The sequence below is a fragment of the Branchiostoma floridae genome, chromosome 11, assembly GCF_000003815.2.
Source record: "Branchiostoma floridae strain S238N-H82 chromosome 11, Bfl_VNyyK, whole genome shotgun sequence".
NCBI classification, from domain to species: domain Eukaryota; kingdom Metazoa; phylum Chordata; class Leptocardii; order Amphioxiformes; family Branchiostomatidae; genus Branchiostoma; species Branchiostoma floridae.
Genome location: NC_049989.1, coordinates 12,038,661 through 12,057,929, shown reverse-complemented (window position 1 = coordinate 12,057,929; position 19,269 = coordinate 12,038,661). Strand labels below are relative to the sequence as shown.

Genomic DNA, 19,269 nt, shown 5'->3' with positions numbered 1-19,269 from the left:
ATGCCTATATACCATAATACCCTCATTGTTTACATAGATTGGTAGCAGATGTTCAAGGCAGAGCCATGCCCAGCCATGACATACTGGACATGGTGTATCAGATATCATTGCTATGTATTCAAGATCTAATCTGCAGAATGTTGGTAAAAAAAAATTCTGACCAGACAGGTTTCTCTGACATCCACTACCAGTATACCCCAATTTGGGGTGAAGAGCTGGGCTGCTCAAAACATTACAATCTTTCACCCCAAGATCTGCTTGGAGATCTGTTTTAGCTTCTGTCTTCCGAAGTCTAAGTTTGTATAGAAGCTGATCATAATAATAATAATAATAATGATAATCATCTGGTGTATTTTGCCAGCCAGTAGGTACCCCAAGTATGAGTAATGAGGCTGTTTAACGTGGTCGAGGCACCTCCTCGAGCACGGGACCCCCGTTTTACGTCCCTCCCGGAAGACGATTTCGTGGAAAACTTTGTGAGGCTACAGCAATCCGGACGTCCTTGGGTGGGGGACTCCCATCCAAGTACTGTCCGGACCGCTCGTTGCTTAACTTCCGAGATCGAGGGATCGGGTGTACCAACGCGCCACGTGGCCGTAGCTGAAAGGAGTGGATAAAAACAGGACAAAGGCTTCCCACAGATAGAATCCAGTTTCCCAAAACTGTATACTACCACTACACTATTATGGGACAACTGTACAAAGGAAATCTTCATTCTCTCCCCTCACCCATTTTCTCCATCATGTGTTTAGAATCCATGCAAGCCAAGAGTCAACGTTTGATTACATCTGCTTATCCTTAAAAGTTTTTTTCCAGACTCTGTGAGACTCCATCAATTACAAAATATAGTTAGTGTGTCTGCACATGTCTAAAATGCATTTGACATCATCAAGTTATTGTGACAAAGTAAAGAAGAAATTCTGTACAAGGTACAGTATTCAGTTTCTTCTGAAAACACAGGGAATAGCCATCCTGGTGTACTCTCCAAGCAGAGGTTAGGCTCCGGTTGTTTTTACGTCTTTTTTTAGTCGCTTTTATAGGGCTTTCTATTTTGTATTGTTTCTTGAAGTCCGCCAGCCAAAGTTAGGTTTTGACAATACAAGATACAATACAAAACAGAAAGCCTGATAAAAACGACTAAAAAAAACAACCAGAGCCAAACCTCTGCTTGGAGAGTAATCCTGATGTTCCCAATTAGGAAACCAGCAGGGAATTATCAGGCCATCCACCAGAGTAGCCAAGCCAGGTCAAAGAAAGGTTACCATACAGCTGGGTGTATTATGTTTCATACACTATATGTCCCTCCAAGCCCTATCACTGTATGTTTATCTTTCATAGAATGTATAAAGGATAATTTCTATACAATACATGTGAATGTATGTGTGAAAAAAAAAATTCGGATATGTCCCTTTATTCACTCATGCTGGTTTAACCATTACATGTTTTTGCAATGGATAGTCTGAAAACAAATTATGAATGCATAGTTCAACTGGAAGTTTGTTTGTTTGTTCTAGACTGTCACCACTGTTTTCGTATGGACACTCGGACTCTAGTTTGTTGGTAGCATTAACGTTTGTTACGGATAGTAGTCTCTTTTTACCTATGTACAATATATGATGATCTTTCAGTAATGACTGGTTACAGAGTAAATAGGGATTTCTAACAAGGGAAAAGGGGATATATGATGGATTTCCTGATACGTATTTAGATGTGCCCACAAGTGACCTAGTTACAGAGGAAAGACTCAATAGTGGGGAGTCCAGGACAGTAGAGGGTTTTGCCCTGTATTAGGCCATACCAATTTAATTTCTTGGTTCACGGATTTTCAAAAAAATAGATAGAGAGAGAGAGCGACAGGGCGAAAAAAAATTGTAAAATGGTTGGGGTAAAGATAAGGGCTAATCCAAAACATAAGGAATAAAAAGTTTTCAGCTTGAAAAAAGTACAAAAACACCATTACTGTACAGTAACAGAACCTGTTCGTTGAAAATTACAAAAGTAGTGTCAGTTTTTATGTTTGTCCCATCTTTCATGAATGAAAAATATAACTGCAATAACAATGCCCACATTTTAAGGAGCTTATAATATAAAGGCCAATCTGCTACACCAGAAAGTTGGTGAATGGTCTCTTTAATGGTGAAAATTTGCTGAGTGGTAATTTTTATTTTCCAAAAAATAGGGGCGAGCAAATCCGTGAACCAGTCAATAAAATTGGTATGGCCTTAGTACTAGTAGCTTTTGGGTGGAAACACACTTCAGGACTTCAAATCCTGACAGACCTTTGATCACCTTTAGAACTAACTCCATGTAGGGGCTGTTTCCAAAATTCTCCATGGGCAAGGAAACCATGCTAAGGGGGAACAGGCAGACCAGCAGGCACTTGGGCAAACAGAGTGTGAACAGAGCTTCTTTGTGACCTGTTCATGACCTTATTTTAGTTTCAGTGTAACTGTTATCCCTACCCAACAAAAGAAGTTCAACTCTACTCTACTCTACTATTAATATTGTATTCACATTTTCAAAACTTTTCACTTACATTGTAACTGTATATATAAAACATCATTGAGCCTGAGATTTTTTCAGCTGCTTGGGGATCGCTCATTTCATCCGTAGAGGTGGTGGAAGATCAAGATATCTGAATGGATGTATACAATTAACAATAGATAGCAGCTTAAACATTGAGACCCAGAAAAGCTTGAACAATCATCCCTTTCCTAAGTGTACATTCAGTCAAGTATTTCACAAGCCTAGCATGGTCTACCACAGGCCTGATCCACCACAATGAACCTCCCCAGCAGCTAGCTCCCTCTAAGTAAACCACAGTGCTTGGCTCAGTTAGTATGGCTCAGTGGGCCACAGATTGTATTTCAGGACACCGTGTCATCAACCCCCAGACCACCATGTGACATGTGAAAGTGATGCAATTCCAGACTGCCTCCTGGGCCATGTGGGCCATTAGTCTGTGTAACACAAACTCCGCTGTCCACTGTTTGGCGGGCTGCTATAAGCGAGATTGAATCAGGCTAGTGGGCCATAGAAAACAGGCCAGCATCCTAGCTCCAGGGACCAGGCAACATGCCCCTTTAGGACTAGCCTGGGAACCATACCATCGAGGCGCTCGGCGGTGTAGGGGTGACCATGTATGTCCTGGAGTCAAGGAGGTGATGACTAGGAGTCGATGGTCCTAATGCTAAATAGCCTGGTATCCAAACCCCAGCCTGATCTCAGGTACTAGTATCTATGATCTATCGTGCAGGGGTCTGGCAGGATTTTTGAGGTTGGGGTATGGTATCCAGGCTATAATGCTAAGGCTCTGGAAGCAGTCTAGCATCCAGGCTAGCCTATTCTGCCCTGGCTTATAGTACTGTATAAGTTATACTTTGTAATGTACAGCTTGAGCAAGAAAGCAGTAATTACACAGTGATAATACTATAACACTCAAAACTGGTAACTCCAGAGAAGCCATTATTCTATCATCACATAAGGCTGGTTTCAGATATGCAACTGAGCTCAGCTGTGCCCTCCTCTGAAAGGAATTAACATCATTCTGAGAATCTGATCCTCCCCAAGGAGACTAGTGTCATTCTTGTTCCATGGCACTGTCTGCCTCAGGGCTATGAGCCCTTTTTTTCTGACTTCTACAATGTATATCTGACAAACAATTAGCAATTCTTAGATCTGTTTGGTCCCCAAAATTAGTAAGTATATTTGTAGACTTTACATATTGAGTTCAATACTAAGAAATATTCTAGATTGTTCCTCTGAGTTGAGTCAGGTGGGCCAGTCTCACTGCCCGGCATGTAACGTTATACCAGGAACTGGGTGTACATTTATACCTACTAGCTGCTGAGGCTGTTATCTCCAATTGGACACGCCTTGACCTGTCACTGCTCACTGCTGGAAGTAGTTAATGGTTAACTTTTAAGCAGATGTAAAGATCTGGTTCAGTCTCAGTGTTTTCAGGGCTTTTAAATGTTTTTGGAAGTTAACACACTTTCTAGGGGTCTGCCTCTTTCAATGTGGTGACTTATAAGTAATTCGAAGTACAATTCTCTAAGATAGTCTTACTAAAATTGCAAACACATGATTGTGCCAGGTCCTTACATCTGCTTGAACATTAGAACTTTGACTCCTAGAGGATACAAGTGGTGGGGATCAAGATATCTGAATGGTTGAACTTAACTATTTGACCCCAAAGTCAGTAACTGTTTTCAGCATGTAGAACACATCTTAATGATGTATGAGTAAATGTGGACATTTATGCAAGATTTTTGACACCACAACCTCATCATCCTAGTAGACATTACCTTAAATTTACTTGGCAATTCAAAACTGAGCATCTAACCATTACCATAACTTCCAATGCTTCATTACATCCCAAGGCAGATTTGCAGAAACATTCAATTTTATATCATCTGATATTTTCCTCATTTTGTAGTTGACTACTTTAGTACTTAATTGGAAAATGTAGCACATACTGTATAAAAGACACACAAGGGGGGAGATGGTAATTCTGGCCTCAACAGGCCAAAGCTCTAATCTCTCATCGCCTAACACAAAACAGATGTGGCTACTGTAGATCTACAATGATCCATCTTTTGTGGAACATGGATAGACACATATAATATTGGCCCTAGATAGACCTGTTTATAAGCCTAGGGAAACTTCTCCTGTGGAATACCATTTAAGCAAATTGGGGAAATGATCACCATCATTAAAATATTCAATCTGATCAATCTTAATGATCAATCTTCAAGTTTACTTCTTCCTATGACCAAAGATACTAATGAAAACAATAGATCTCTTGTTTCTCTATGATACAAAGTAACTCTGTGCATACATATGCTGTTAAATGCAACTTTATAGTAATTGGTGTGAATGAGGACAAAGTGGGTTAGAGGTTAATTCTTTGATAACAATAATTTAGTTTTGTGATGACTTTTCAGTCTACTGCTACATCTTTACCATCTGCCTGAAAGTGTTCTGTAGGGTTTTCTCTCTGTCAGAGGCTAAGTGAGGTCACATCATCACTCACATGGGACTCTGATACAAATCTATCTGTCACGGCTTGTTATACACTAATGCTTATCAAATAAATACAAACAGCAGGGAACAGCTTCTGTTTTAGCCAGGGCAAGACTTCAAGCATGAGTAATAGTGTATATAACTAAATATGATAGCCCTTAGGTATAATTAAGGGGTAATGACCTGACCCGCACTGTGAAGTGTGAATATGGTGTCATAAGGCCTGGTCCTTTGTTATAAGCACCAAATAAAACCAACAAATGAGTGAAGCGAACAAGGGGTGGTTTTATAAGGTGGTAATAGCAAAGGACCAGGCCTTATGACACCATACACAATGAGAAACAGGTGGGTCATTAACATATTTAGCATGTAGCCTACTGAAAATGACACATTCAAGAGATACAAATTCCAATAGAACTTGTATCTCTTGAATGTAATAAATACAAACTTTAAAGTTTATCTGTGTTGGTAGAAGTCATTATTGAACTAGTTAAATTGTAATTTCCAACACACCCAAATTTTCGACTGAACAGCTGCTGTGACATCACGTTATGCAGATTGAACACGTGACGCAATACGCAGTGGATCATAGGGTTCAGGTTCCCTGAGCACAGACGCCCGAGTTCAACAACCTCAGAACTTTCCCAACATATTCACATAGAATCCCCGGGTCATTCGGTTTCACTGGACAAAGTTAAAATCTTGGACATAGAGCCAAACTTTTTTGCTAGAGAGATCAAAGAAGCCATCTACATCAGAGCTTTACAACCATCCCTGAACAGAGATGGTGGGCGCTATAGTAGTTTAGATAAATACTGCACACTTTTGATGGAATATACCTAGAACATACATAAGACCGAAGGTAGAACATACTACGACCGGTTCATAGGAGGGAATTTGCGCGACATATGATGATTCCCCTAGGACAGTAGCCTAGGATAGTTTTCGGTTCACACAAACCCACTGCGACTCTCATGGCGCACCACAACACATCACACTGCAGCGCACAGCCATGAACCCTGGTGACCAGACGAGTGTGGCGTGGGTTGAATCAAGGGTGGGAAAGGTCTCAGGCATTCGCATATGACCCCTGACCTACTGCAAAGCGAAAGTGGGCTGCCTACGACATCGGCACATTCAGTGATGCCGCAAACTGCCCAATGTCTGTCGTACGCCCAACCCTGGAGGCAACACGTGACACGTAATGCCGCTGTGCGTCACGGGGGCTGTTTACACGGACAAGCGTCACGCACTGCTCATCAATCGCCATAGGACAGATTGCAGTTTCCACACGATGTGTGGAGTTTCCACACGATGTGTGGGGTTTCCACACATCGTGTGGAAACTCCACACATCGTGTGGAAACTCCACACATCGTGTGATAGAATTTCTGTTTTTAACTGAGAACATGTTTACAGTAAGTTATTGTTTTCAAAATCAAACTGCAAAAACCATTAAAAACCTCAACTTCCCTTCGTAATTGGAAATAAAACTGCAAAACTTCATCTTTACAATTTTAAAAAGAACAATAAATGTTTGCTTTGTGATATAGTCAAACTCCAATTTTTCTGTACTGACTAATCTGAGGTGTTGGATCTGTACTAGTAGTACTGTAACATCTGTAACTTTTAGCATAAAGAAACACATACAATGTGATTTATTTTGTCCCCAGATAAGAAGTGCCTACGTCAGACGGACAGCCTGGGCCGGACCCCTCTGATGTACGCCGTGTGTCACAACCAGCACGACTGTCTCAGCCTACTGTTGGAGAATAAAGTAGACCTGGACATACAGGCACATGGTAATGGCAGCTGTACAATCACTATTTACTGTCATGGACTTATTCACTTCTGTGCACCAAACGTAGGAGCCAGTCACACATACATGTAGGTGTTGACTGTGTGTGCACTGGTGCACCTAGGCATTTGTGTGTAAGATTATAGGGTTTATACGGTTATTATTATTATATTATACCATTGTGCACTTAACTATTCATTATATTCTTTACATTTAAGTTTCAGAAAAAGGATAAAACCTTTGTTGTGTTGCTTAAGATTAGATTTGAAATAATCTATCGAATTTAGTATCATCACACTTTTTCAAACCTTGGAACTGTAAGTTAAGGTTTGCAATGTTGAGAATCATTGAATCCCAAGCTTTATAACTAGATTTCGATACATGCAGGTTCAATTTACATTTTCAACATTATCGTTTTTCCAGATGGCATGACAGCCATCGCCATGGCAGCAAATATAGGCAACGCCCCTGCAGTAGAGCAGCTGCTACAGCAGGGGGCCAACTGTGACCTACAGGACATCCAGGGTAGGGCTGCAGTACACTGGGCAGCGGCAGGGGGCGACACCAGATGTCTACAGGTATGTACTGTTACTGTAGTGTTAGATATGATGTTACTGTGACCTACAGGACATCCAGGGTAGGGCTGCAGTACACTGGGCAGCGGCAGGGGGCGACACCAGGTGTCTACAGGTATGTACTGTAGTGTTAGATATAATTTACCAACTGTGACCTACAGGACATCCAGGGTAGGGCTGCAGTACACTGGGCAGCGGCAGGGGGCGACACTAGGTGTCTACAGGTAATGATGATGATGATAGACTATGTTCTATAAAATTCACTAGCACTGCTTTATTCAGTATATATATTTGCCTCTATATACAGAGGGTTTGTTTTCAGTGTGTCTGGATGTTTGTGTTCTGTGTGTGTAGAGTGGCAGGAAGAGATTGTGGAATATGGTGTCAATGTAAAGGTCAGACTTGTGGGAGTGACAGGAAGTGGAGTTCAGAGGTGGTAGGACTAGTTCTTGGTCAGACATGTCAGACAGTCCAGGTCATGGGGTCGAAGGAAGAGGCAACTACACGTGGAGGCATTATTTTTGTGGTCTATCTATGTTTTCACATTTATATATTTTCCATGTGCTGAAAACAAAATTATTTAAGCTTTGCTACTTAAAGTTTGTTTTCTAGATCTCTGTCTTTCCATTCTGCTCTAAGATGTGTACATTTGTTTAATGATTTCTACTGACTAAAGGTGACTAAATGTTCTCCCTGTCCTGTAGCTACTGATCGAGGGGAAAGCGAACCCCGCCCTGCGTGATCGGGACGGCATGAGCCCCTGCATGTGGGCGTGTCGGGCGGACATGATAGACCACCTGGACATGATCCAGTCCGCGCCGACCTTTGACACGGAGGAGGATGATGGGATAGAGCGGGACATGGCCGGGCGGACGTGGACCCACTGGTCGGTCAGGAAGACTGAACCACTGCAAGTTCTACAGGTAGGAGGCGTCACTGACTAAAGTCTGTACAGCTTTTACCTGACTCGAGTGATCACTAGGTCATATAACAAAGGAAACTTCCCAAGTAGCCTTCATAGCCCCTGCAGCTGCTTCACCTATTCAGTTCGTTAGTAGAGCTTGCCTAAGCTTGATGTTTCTAACTTATCATAGGATGAAGAAAGCATTAGTTCAGTGCCCAGAAGTGGTCCATGTGGCCTTGGCTTGGTAAAAAAAATAAATGTGCCTTTCTGCAGGGTTTACAATTGGGACCTACAATGGATTCAATTCAAATTCAAACTCGAACATTCTGAACCGACTACAAGGTTAGAAAGGGAACAAATGATTTTTCTAATGAAATCTAATATGGATTGCTAAGGCGTACGGTCTGAGCCTTTTGAGTTTGACTTCTTTTTTTGAAGCAGTGGATGACAAATTTCCACATTCCTGTAATGAGTGGGTTTTGGGAAGTTTGTGATAAGACTAGAAGCTGTTTGCAAATCCCTTTGTAATACAAAGCAAGGTGTCTTTTATGAAGGGGGCACACCCCAGTTTATTTGGGGTTTCAAATGGAGGCGGCACACCCTCAAGTCTAGCGACCATCTCTTCCAGGGAATTATCCTGAAGCAAAATAACTGGTTATGGGGTGAGAGGATATTCCTTCAGCTACAAGACCAACTGATTTTCGATCCTTCAACTTCTTTAATTTTGAAAAATTATAGGGAAAAACCATTATTTTCATGTCAAAAATGATGCACAAAATCAGGCATTTTCGCATTGGATAAAACAGATGAAGCAGATTTTTCCGGCAAGCACGACTGATACTGCCAGAAAGAGGAAAGTCTAAAGAGTAATCCAGCCAATTATAAAGAAAATTCTAGTACTACAGTTTTTTTAATCATCCAAGACGCGCGGCATTGCAACTTGGCTTAACACGGCGCTTCAGAGGTCAATCTAGGTCACCGGCCTGTTTACATTCAGGCGTAGGAATATCCCGGAAGTAAGATGCGGACCAAAACACAATTTGCACCAAAAACACACCATTTCCTACGCTTTTCAGCCATGTAACCGTTTAATGTCATTTCGCAGGAAATAATGAGAAATCTCAACTCAAACATAGACCCTCGGAAGCCTTTCGTCACTTTTTTGTCACTTTTTTGTCACGCACTACCTCGGACCCCTGTCGCGGAAGAACTGGGGTGGGCACTGTGAAGGAAAAAATTGCAGAGGGCTTAGAGCATGATTTGAGTTACCAATTTTCCTAAAGTTATGAGCTTAGTTGACATTGATGTCTACATTATGTACTGTCTCTACAGACCCTACTGAAGAACCATAACATGGCAGCTATAGTTGACAACGAGGGCAAATCTGCATTCCTTGTGGCAGCTGAACAGGGTAAGTTCATTTTACACAGTAGTTAAGGCACATTTTCAATACATTTGTGTGCTTTGCTTAATTATTCCTTTTGGGCTTGTGAGTTTGGAAAATTTTTTTGTTTTTTTTTCAATCATCTGAAAGTACAAAATTAATGTATATCTCACAATGTTTAAAACAGACAGTAGATCAATAAGTAGGATTGATTGGCCGACAAGTCTACAGGGCTTTGAATGACACTTTTGGCTGTAATAGGCCCGTGTTCTCTTGATCATTGTGAAATTTTTAAAGATCTATCACCAAGCCCTGTCCCATGTACTTGCCAATGGCCTGATATTTCCAGGTGAAAACTATAGTCAAAGCATGTCAGTGGAATAGAATTAGAATTTTGCAATCAAAAAATGCAGCCAAAGCTCATTCACGTAATAATGCTTTGAGATGAAACAGTCTTGAATATTTTTCCTTGACAACATTCAGACCTTGACCATGACTTATGCCCCCCTCCCCTACACAGGTGCCTTGCCAGCATGTAAGTTGATGTTGTCAGAGTTAGGACAGGACTGTCTAGATGACAGGGATGATGAGAAGAGAACATGTCTACATCTAGCCACCATTTGTGGCCATGGGGAGGTCGTCAACTTCTTCCTGGAAAATGGAGGTGTGTTTATTGTTTATTGTTTACTGCCTTGCGATGTGACACCTTCCTGGAATTGAACATGTATAGCATAACAAACAGTACTACTTGAAGACTTACGAGGATTTGCACACCAAAGTGAGAAGCTTACCGTTAGATACTTCAAAACACTTATACTTATATATACTAGTGCGGTGCACAAGAAAGGTACAAGCTTGAAATCAGATGTGTTCAGCATACAATATACACAAAATTTAGAGATGAAATTAAAGTTGTGGGCTTGCTCTGTGTTGATGTCCTCTTTTAAATGATGCTAAGAGGAGGCAATGTAGAATACAGCCAACACTCATCAGCATTAGGCAGTATTCAGGTGGAAGTTTACACCCCAAATTTTTTGGGATATGAATGGGGTGAAATTTTTATCCGTCCCAACAAGTACATGTAAAGTTCTGTCCCAGATGGAGAGATGGGTCCTAGAGACAGCACTGTTTCTGACCAGGGCTCGAAATTCATTTTTGGGAATAGGTGCACTGGTGCACCCAACCTAGAAAATTGCGTGCACCAAAATATTTTTGGGTGCACCACATAAGATAAAGTAGAATATCAGAATAACCTAATTGCAAACCTACTAAATTAGTAATTTGAACGGAGCTCTTCAGAAATCGGAAGTACTATGACAGTCATTCTATTATCTTTTGAACACATAGATGTCAAGAATATGGTGTTTACTAGTATACTGACATCTTAACATACATAAGCCTATGAAAACATTTGGGTGCACCCTGTGCACCCACAGAAAATAATTGGGTGCACAGCTCCAATTTTGGGTGCACCTGGGTGCACAAAACCCCAGTATTTCGCGCCCTGCTGACCATTTAGAACTTTATTAACTGGATGTCTAACCTTCATTGATGTATTTCCAACCCTGTCTTCCAGCCAACCTCCACGCCACGGACTGTCACGGCGCCACAGCGTGGGACTACGCCGAGAGTCGCCAGCTGCACTACTGCATGCTGGTCCTGGAGGCGCACCAGCGACAACAGCTGCAGGAGTCCGGGCAGCTACCCCCCTCCCAACACAGCGGACACACCCCCCAGTCTCAGGCACACCCACCGCACCCCCCTCCCACACCACCCAGCAGGGCGGCCAAGAGACAGAAGAACGGGTCGGAGCCACACAAACAGCAAAACCACTGTGCAATAGGTACAAATGTACCATATCCATCATGTGCATATTATACATACTGTAAATGCAGAAACGTGGTGGTTTAATGTTCACGGTTTTTGCGGCGGCCACTTCACTGTGAATTTAAAACCACCGCATTTTTCCATAACAGTAAGAGACGACAGTGCATGGTGCTACCGCGAAATTAAAACCACCGCAAAAGTCCATTTTCACGCTACCGCGAAATTAAATCTCTGCAAACTTAAATGCATTTGCAGTATTTCCTTTGGTATATAGTTGGTGGAAATAAAACGACGGCTGTATACAAAGGCTCTCTTTATTCAGGCCATAAAGATTGGTCTTTATAATGAGCTATTGTAGCTTTCCTTTGCTTGTCTGTCTGTAGTGATTGCCATTTCAATGCATTTTTTAAATGTACATTTTGTTGATTATTTTTTAGAACCGATGGAAGAGGATGATCAGGACAGCAGACAGGGAGAGCTGCTGCAGTCCCAGCTGAGTGGACAGGGGGAGCTGGTGCAATCCATGGACAGAATGGATGTCGGTCAAAACAACAAAGGTATGCCAGCTTGGTCAAATCCTGTGTATCTTTTAGCTTGACATTGAATGGCCAAGTGGCTACTAGTAGGCTAACGGATACAAGATCAAGAGGTTCAATTCCTGGCTGGATATTATGCCCTAGGGAAAGGCACCTTCTCACTCCATCCAGGTGTAGAAATTTGAACCTGACTTTGACTGGTGACGTAAAAGGCAGTGAAAGAAGAGGGCTGGGATCCACCTTCCATTACCAATTGACTGGCTTCTAACTGTACCTGTTCTTAAAATCGATCTAATAATTCCAGATATAACCCCAACGTCTCTCAGTATATTGGTCCAGGTCTGTAGCCTACAGTATGTAGCCTACAGTCACTTGTTTACAATTTCTTTTGGCTCTTCTCTCCTCAGTTGCTGACCGTTCCAGAAGCAACAGTGACGTGAACAGTGACCAGAGCCTCAGTGTGGGGATGAGTGTGTCTGACATCGATGGGGAGGGGGCAGACATGGAGGAGGGGCAGGGAAGGGCTGTGCAAGTAAGCAAGTCTCCATCACTACCTCCTTAAGACTTCAAAATCAAGTTGAAGGAAATTAAGACTTTGAAGCTATGAATCATTAATCATATTTTAGGTGTAGTGCAGTAGAAGATAAATCAACCAGACAATCAGCAACTTGATACATATTCAGAGGTATCAATTTGAAGTGTGTGTTGCATGACAGTATAGATAATCATTAATAGCAGTAGTTACCCAAAGTACATTTATACATGTATTGACAGTTTGAAACTGCTGTATTAGACGTAAAATGCATGACCGTCTCCAGCTATAGATTTTTCTATCCCATGCATTGTTGATTTTTGGTATTTTAAAAATCTGTCATTCTATAGGCTTTAAGTAAAATGGATTTTTCATCAGTATTGTGTCATGAAGTTCAGATATTTTGGACAGACATGGGATGATCTATTTTTCTGTCCGAAGAAGCAAATCTCCATCTCGAAAGGACGGAGCTTGGGACATCCCTGAAAAGAAGAGACAGTCTCAAATTGCAGGCTATGCCATAGCACTCTTTATTCTTTAAGAATCACATATGGATGTTGCTTTTAATATTTGCAGTCTCCCCGTGGACCTGGCAACATGCAGCAACATGGACCGAACCACGTACCTCATCCTCCTTCACGGGGCCAGCCTCCTCAACCAAACAATCAACAGGTACTGTTATAATACTGCTTCATTTTCTGGCCAGTTATGTAACGATCAGTTATAGATGGCAGAGAGATATTTAGAGCTTTTCATAGGTGTTGGTTTAGAGTGCAGATATTAGTTTAAAGTTTACAAAGGAAAACTCAGGTACAAGCTTGTAGAGGTAAGGACTCATGTATTGTTACTCAAGCTCAGATGCGACCATGACTGGAAATTTCAGTCATACCAACCCAGAATTGAGATTTTAGAGATTGTTTCCTCCCCAAACTATTAACCCAAGAATGATATATTTCAAAACGTTTAGTCCAAATTAAATGCCTTACATTGCACATTCTAATTACTACTGATACATCAATAGCATGTCATTACTTTTTTAAAGAATGTCACTGAATGTTCCAACAAGTTGAAGTCAATTCCAAGTCACCGAGATGGTTTTGAAATAATATTTGTAATATGTTTGAACTATTTTGAGTAAAAGAACATTTCAGTCACTAAAGTTCGAAATTGTTCAAACATTTCAAAATGAAAGTTTAAACATGTTTGAACCTTTTCATATTTGTTGGAACATTTGGGAAAGTAATGATATCATTATCTCTTTATTTAGAACAATTTTCAAACATCTATGTGTTTTTGTTATTGTTCCAACATGTTCCAACATTTTGTGTCATTTTTTCCCTCCATAAAAACTTTTATTGACCCCATAAACAAAGCTGCTAAGCTTGGTCCTTTGTTTGGCTCTTGTATTTATAGATTTTCTTAAGTATAAACTGGTGAGTCTTTTGTGAGAAGGTGGCAGACAGACATAATTTCCTGCACTTGGCAGGGATGTGTGAATTGCCCTCTTCCCAGCCCACTGACCCAGTTTCATCATATTGTTTCCATGTTCGAACATGTGATCACAAATGATGCATCTATGTTGGAACAGTTTAGAAACTAACAGAAATAATGTATTTGATGTTAGAAATGTTTGTAACATGTTTGAATACTATAGAAACATTTAGAACGTCACATAGATGTTGTAAATAGTTCTAAACAGTTACTTATCACAGTTAGATTGTTACAAAGATTTCCAAATTGTTAGAACAAAAGGCAAGAAACACCCTCTCGGTAATATGGAATCGACTCTATGCAAGATAGAAAAAATGTTGAATTGGTTTGATTTTTTCCAGGTGATGCAATACTACGACAGCTACCCCCCTCAGGAGATGTACCCACAGGAGTACCCCCCTCTCCAGGTCCCCACGGGGCCCCTGGCCGTCCCCCACCCCCCTCCAACATCCCCAGCCCACCACCTACAGCCCCCTGAGCCACAGCAGAGACGGAACCCCCCTCCTGCCCAGCTGGCACCCCTGGGACCCCCCCTAGGACCCCTCCAGCCAGTGGAGAAACAAAAGAAGAAAAAGAAAAAAGGCAGCAAGGCTGAGAAGGAGTCTGTCCCTGCACCCCTCAGACCTAACAGACCAGCCAGTCACACTATGGGAGAAGGTGGGAGTTTTTGATAAAGATAAACTTTAAGTTTATTGCAAAACATTTGTACAAGATACAACATACACATGCATTGCATCTTATGCTGTATAGCAACCATGTCTACTGTACCTTACAAGAACAGCAAAGCCAGTCAATGTCCATGCTAAGTACAATGATTGCTTATTCAGCTTTTTAGACGGTACAGGAAACAGAACCAAGTACGTACATGTAGAAGTTAACAGTTAAGAACTACCGAGTATATACCATACTATAGACGTGAATAATAAGCATGCCTGTCATTTCCACTGTATGTGTACTGACAGCTTCCAATATCGTGTTTGTATGATTGTTTGTTTACAGGAAGAGGGCCAGAAGACCATGACATGCCGGCCTGGGAAATAGAGAGGCCCAGCGCCCCTGTACCGCCCCCCTCCCCTCGGGCGGCATTCGGCAGCAACCCTCCCCCACCAAAACACAGCAAAGGTACACCAGCACATACATACAAGTTGTGTACTTAGATGTGTGTGGGGATAGCTGAATCATATTATACAGGGCTCGAAATTCATTTTGGGGATTAGGTGCACTGGTGCACCCAGCTTAAAAAATTGGGTGCACCAAAGAATTTTTGGGTGCACCACTTAAATTTAAGTAATAATCTAATATCAACTTCTGAAACAAGTACCATGACAGACATTCTTATTATCTTTCCAATACTTAGATGTCAAAAATATGATGTATACTTTGATATCTTTACATACATAAACCTAAGAAAATATTTGGGTGCACCCACAGAAAATAATTGGGTGCACAGCTCCAATTTTGGATGAGGGCCCCAATGGGGGGGTCCCGACAACATTCTACGCTAAATTCTGGTGGCCGGCTACGAATTACGCTGAATTCAGGAAGCCTCTCTACGATCTACGCTAAATTCGAAAGCTTCCCCACACATTAATTGCAGAACTCATCACCGAGCGACTGAGCGCTTGTGTCAAAGATGGTTTTTACGATACATACGGCCCCCTTGGATGCACCTGGGTGCACATGCACTAAGTATTTCAAGCCCTGTTATATCAATGATCATAGTATGTTTGTTCCTATAAGCCCAAAAGCAAGATACAGCTTGATATTTGAAAGAATGAAGCCCTTTTTCATCCCTTGAGTGAACAAAAAACAGGATTCTAATCCTTGACCTTCTCATCTAAAAACCATGTTTTCTAAATAATGAATGTAATCATTGAATCATGTATAAATCTCCTAATAAATCCTTTTAACACTTTTCAAACACCCACAGACTTGGTGCACCAGTGTGCCAAATCTGCACATTTGCCACCAAGAGCTGTGGATTTTTCTTTTCAAATACTTATATTGTAATTGCTTTTCTTTTTTAAAGTATAGAAGCAGAACTATATGAATGCTTCAACTATGTGAATGCTTCAACTTATTAAGAGTATGAATATGTATGTGTGTATGTATGTACTTAATATTGTACACAGAGAAGCACAAAGTTATATAAAAGTCTGGCCTCTCTCCCTCTGCTTAAGGAACATATGGAGAAAAGATGCACCGGGATGAGCACCATTCTCCCAGAGATGGTCCTCAGGAGGAGGAGAAGGACGAAGGCGTTCACCTGGGAGTACCGCAGCCTGGTTACCATGGCAACAGGCACGGGCCCGTCAGCAGGAAACAAGCAGCAATACTACCTCCGGTACGTTCACTCAGTGTTAATGGCTGATGGGAAATTATCTGTGTTAGTATATATAGGAGAATATAAGTTTTTAACATTGGGCCAACACAAGAAAACATTTCTTTACAGACAGGTGATTTGAGAGGTTGGTGCAAGCTTCCAGAAGTCACAGTTTAAGTCATGTTAAATAAAGTTCCTTGCATAACAATTGTTCATGTACAAGGTACAATGTAAGGCAAAGCATTGTATAAGACTACTGGCTTGTCACATTACACAATTGCAGTTATACATTCTAAACGATAAAATATTGTTTAAAGACACAATGAGGTGTTGTATGCATGCCTACTATACCGCTACATGATATTGACAGACGTGTGTCGTGTTTCTACAGTTTCATTTTTGCATGAGGGTATGCATATTGGCTAAGGTAGACATACGTTGTGTTGGGACACAGAAAATAGGAATCAGGGTGGTTTCTTGAGAAGCAGCGTAGAATTCTTTAAGTCTAGTGATATGTTTGTGAGATATATCAAACCAGATGTACACTGAACTTGTTTGAACCTGTTTCTATCTCTAAACCCCCCACCCCAGGACATTCAGCATGAGGGGAAGACTGGGATCCCCTCCCTGCAGAGACCAAAGACCCCCCTGCGGAAGGGCCTGGCCTCCCCACCCTCTGCACCCCCTAGGCTTGGGGGAAGACTCAACAGGCCTGTTGCTTACTGAAGAGAAAAAAAGTCACAACATATTTCACTTGTAGGTGAAACTATACCAACATGTGGAACTTCCAACTAGAATTTGGACAGATTTGTTGGATAGTTAGCTGGCTGACTCTAGTTTAATTAAATTTTGATGAATGTGTACCTTTTTATTATGATTGCTGAGATCAAGGAGGTTTAAAAAATGATTTATTTATTTATTTTTTAACCTCCTTGCTCAGATGCAAGTAACTCAAGTGCCCTATCCCACTATAATCATATTGAAGTAATTGAAGCCTCAGTGCACCCTTATCTAGTCCTGTATGCCCAAAGCCTTTAACACTCATACAATGTCCCTTATTGTGGGAGTGTCTCTCAAAATTCTTCTCTACAATGCTCTAAAGTGGATATCTCATTGGACTGTGCCACATTGTACTAGGAAATTGAAGAAGCTTTGCAAGTTTATGCCAATTTTACCTCGCGATCGCACTCAGTCTGGCATTTGAATCCTTTGCGTATGAAGCCGAGATAATCAGCTTGTTAGAAATGGTACATATTATATGATGACATGTAGATTCAATTTTTCTAGTCCAATGAGATACCCACTTAAGGCCACACCAATTTAATTTGTTGGTTCTCGGATTTAGAAAAAAAATGTTCAAAAAAGCCCTTAACTGGATAAACATACATGTAATGATAATGAAGCCTGAGGACCAGGTTTGTGCCTTGGTGCACTCATTTGTATGCGGTGAATACAGTCATATTCAAGTTTTCCTCCCTACCCTCTAGCTTAGCACAATATGAATGTCCTCTTGCTGTATTTTCACTTTTAAACATCCGAGAACCAAGAAATTAAATTGGTATCGCCTAAGCTTCCCTTTATCAGCAAATTTTGATACACACAGGTGACCAGGCCATTGTCTTGTCATCCTCATACAAAACTCAATGATTCAAGTGATATGAAATTGTCCTATAGCTCTACTTTGTATGAATACTGATTGTATTAGATAACTGGTGACTTTTAGAATTACAAATACATTCCAATAGCACCAATATATATGTACAGGGACCACCTTTAGGAACAAGGCAGTGTGGAAAACTTCTAGTATGTATTACAAATTCTACATGTACAGATCGATAATTGTGGCACATGAATTTTATCATTTTGAAGGCATTGTCAAGATTTAAAACTACAGTTACTGTAGATGTACTGAGATGTTCTTGCATCCTCAATGCTAACAACAGATCTGTGTACTACATGTATACAAATAGACTATGTATTCACCAAGCATTGGCTATGTACAGCCTCATGCATTGGCTATGCATACCATCAGGGGTGCCTAAGCATTTGCACGAACCCTATGAAGTTCGTACGAATATTATGTGATACACACGAATCACTATGCGAAAATGCACGAATTTTATGAAATTCGCACGAATCACTATGCAAAAACGCACGAATATTATGAAATTCGCACGAATCTTATGAGATTTGCACGATACTTATGCAAAAACGGCGGCCAGGAGGAGGCATGATTTTGATCGTTTCTACCCGTGATATTTATATTTCAGGGCATGGAATGGACATTTACCGTATTGATGTATTTAATAGCCTGTGAGCTACCGTTTTGCTTCATTTCGGCGTGTTACATCGTATTTTCCGTCGCCGCCGATCGAAGCCGCCATCTTAAAAATCCCGCTCCGTCTGTCACGTGACCCCGGCAGTGGTTGCGCAATTTCGCATAAGGATCATGCAAATCTCATAAGGTTCGTGTGAATCACATAGTGATTCGTACGAATTTCATAATATTCGTGCGTTTTTGCATAGTGATTCGTGCGAATTTCATAATATTCGTGTGTTTTCGCATAGTGATTCGTGTGTATCACATAATATTCGTACGAATTTCATAGGGTTCGTGCAAATGCTTAGGCACCCCTGACCATAGGCTATGCAGTCACTGTGCATTTGAGTCTTTACTCACTATAGAGTATATGCTATGTGTTACATTGTACTTAGGTATAGCTACAATATGCAGTTACTACATCACATGATAATACATTTGGCTATGCAGATTCAATGCTTGGTGAATCTTCTTGTCCTGTCGCTGTGTATGTTCTTAGTGCTAAAAATTGTGGGCAGTTTTGTACTCAGTACTGTACTATCATACACCACAATT

The 19,269-nt window shown here is 41.1% G+C and overlaps 1 protein-coding gene across 1 annotated transcript in view; it reads left to right on the top strand.

The window, feature by feature from the left end:
* LOC118425879 (ankyrin repeat domain-containing protein 35-like) overlaps positions 1-17,750 on the top strand; it is a 25,817-nt gene extending 8,067 nt beyond the window's left edge. The window contains exons 3-15 of the mRNA XM_035835011.1: positions 6,698-6,826; positions 7,246-7,400; positions 8,102-8,320; positions 9,634-9,712; positions 10,206-10,349; positions 11,262-11,528; positions 11,950-12,069; positions 12,456-12,580; positions 13,157-13,252; positions 14,413-14,728; positions 15,071-15,193; positions 16,252-16,415; positions 16,986-17,750. Coding sequence (XP_035690904.1) covers positions 6,698-6,826; positions 7,246-7,400; positions 8,102-8,320; positions 9,634-9,712; positions 10,206-10,349; positions 11,262-11,528; positions 11,950-12,069; positions 12,456-12,580; positions 13,157-13,252; positions 14,413-14,728; positions 15,071-15,193; positions 16,252-16,415; positions 16,986-17,120 — 2,072 coding nt within the window. The 3' untranslated portion in view covers positions 17,121-17,750. The remainder of the gene's footprint in view (positions 1-6,697; positions 6,827-7,245; positions 7,401-8,101; positions 8,321-9,633; positions 9,713-10,205; positions 10,350-11,261; positions 11,529-11,949; positions 12,070-12,455; positions 12,581-13,156; positions 13,253-14,412; positions 14,729-15,070; positions 15,194-16,251; positions 16,416-16,985) is intronic.
* The last annotated feature ends 1,519 nt before the right edge of the window (positions 17,751-19,269 follow it).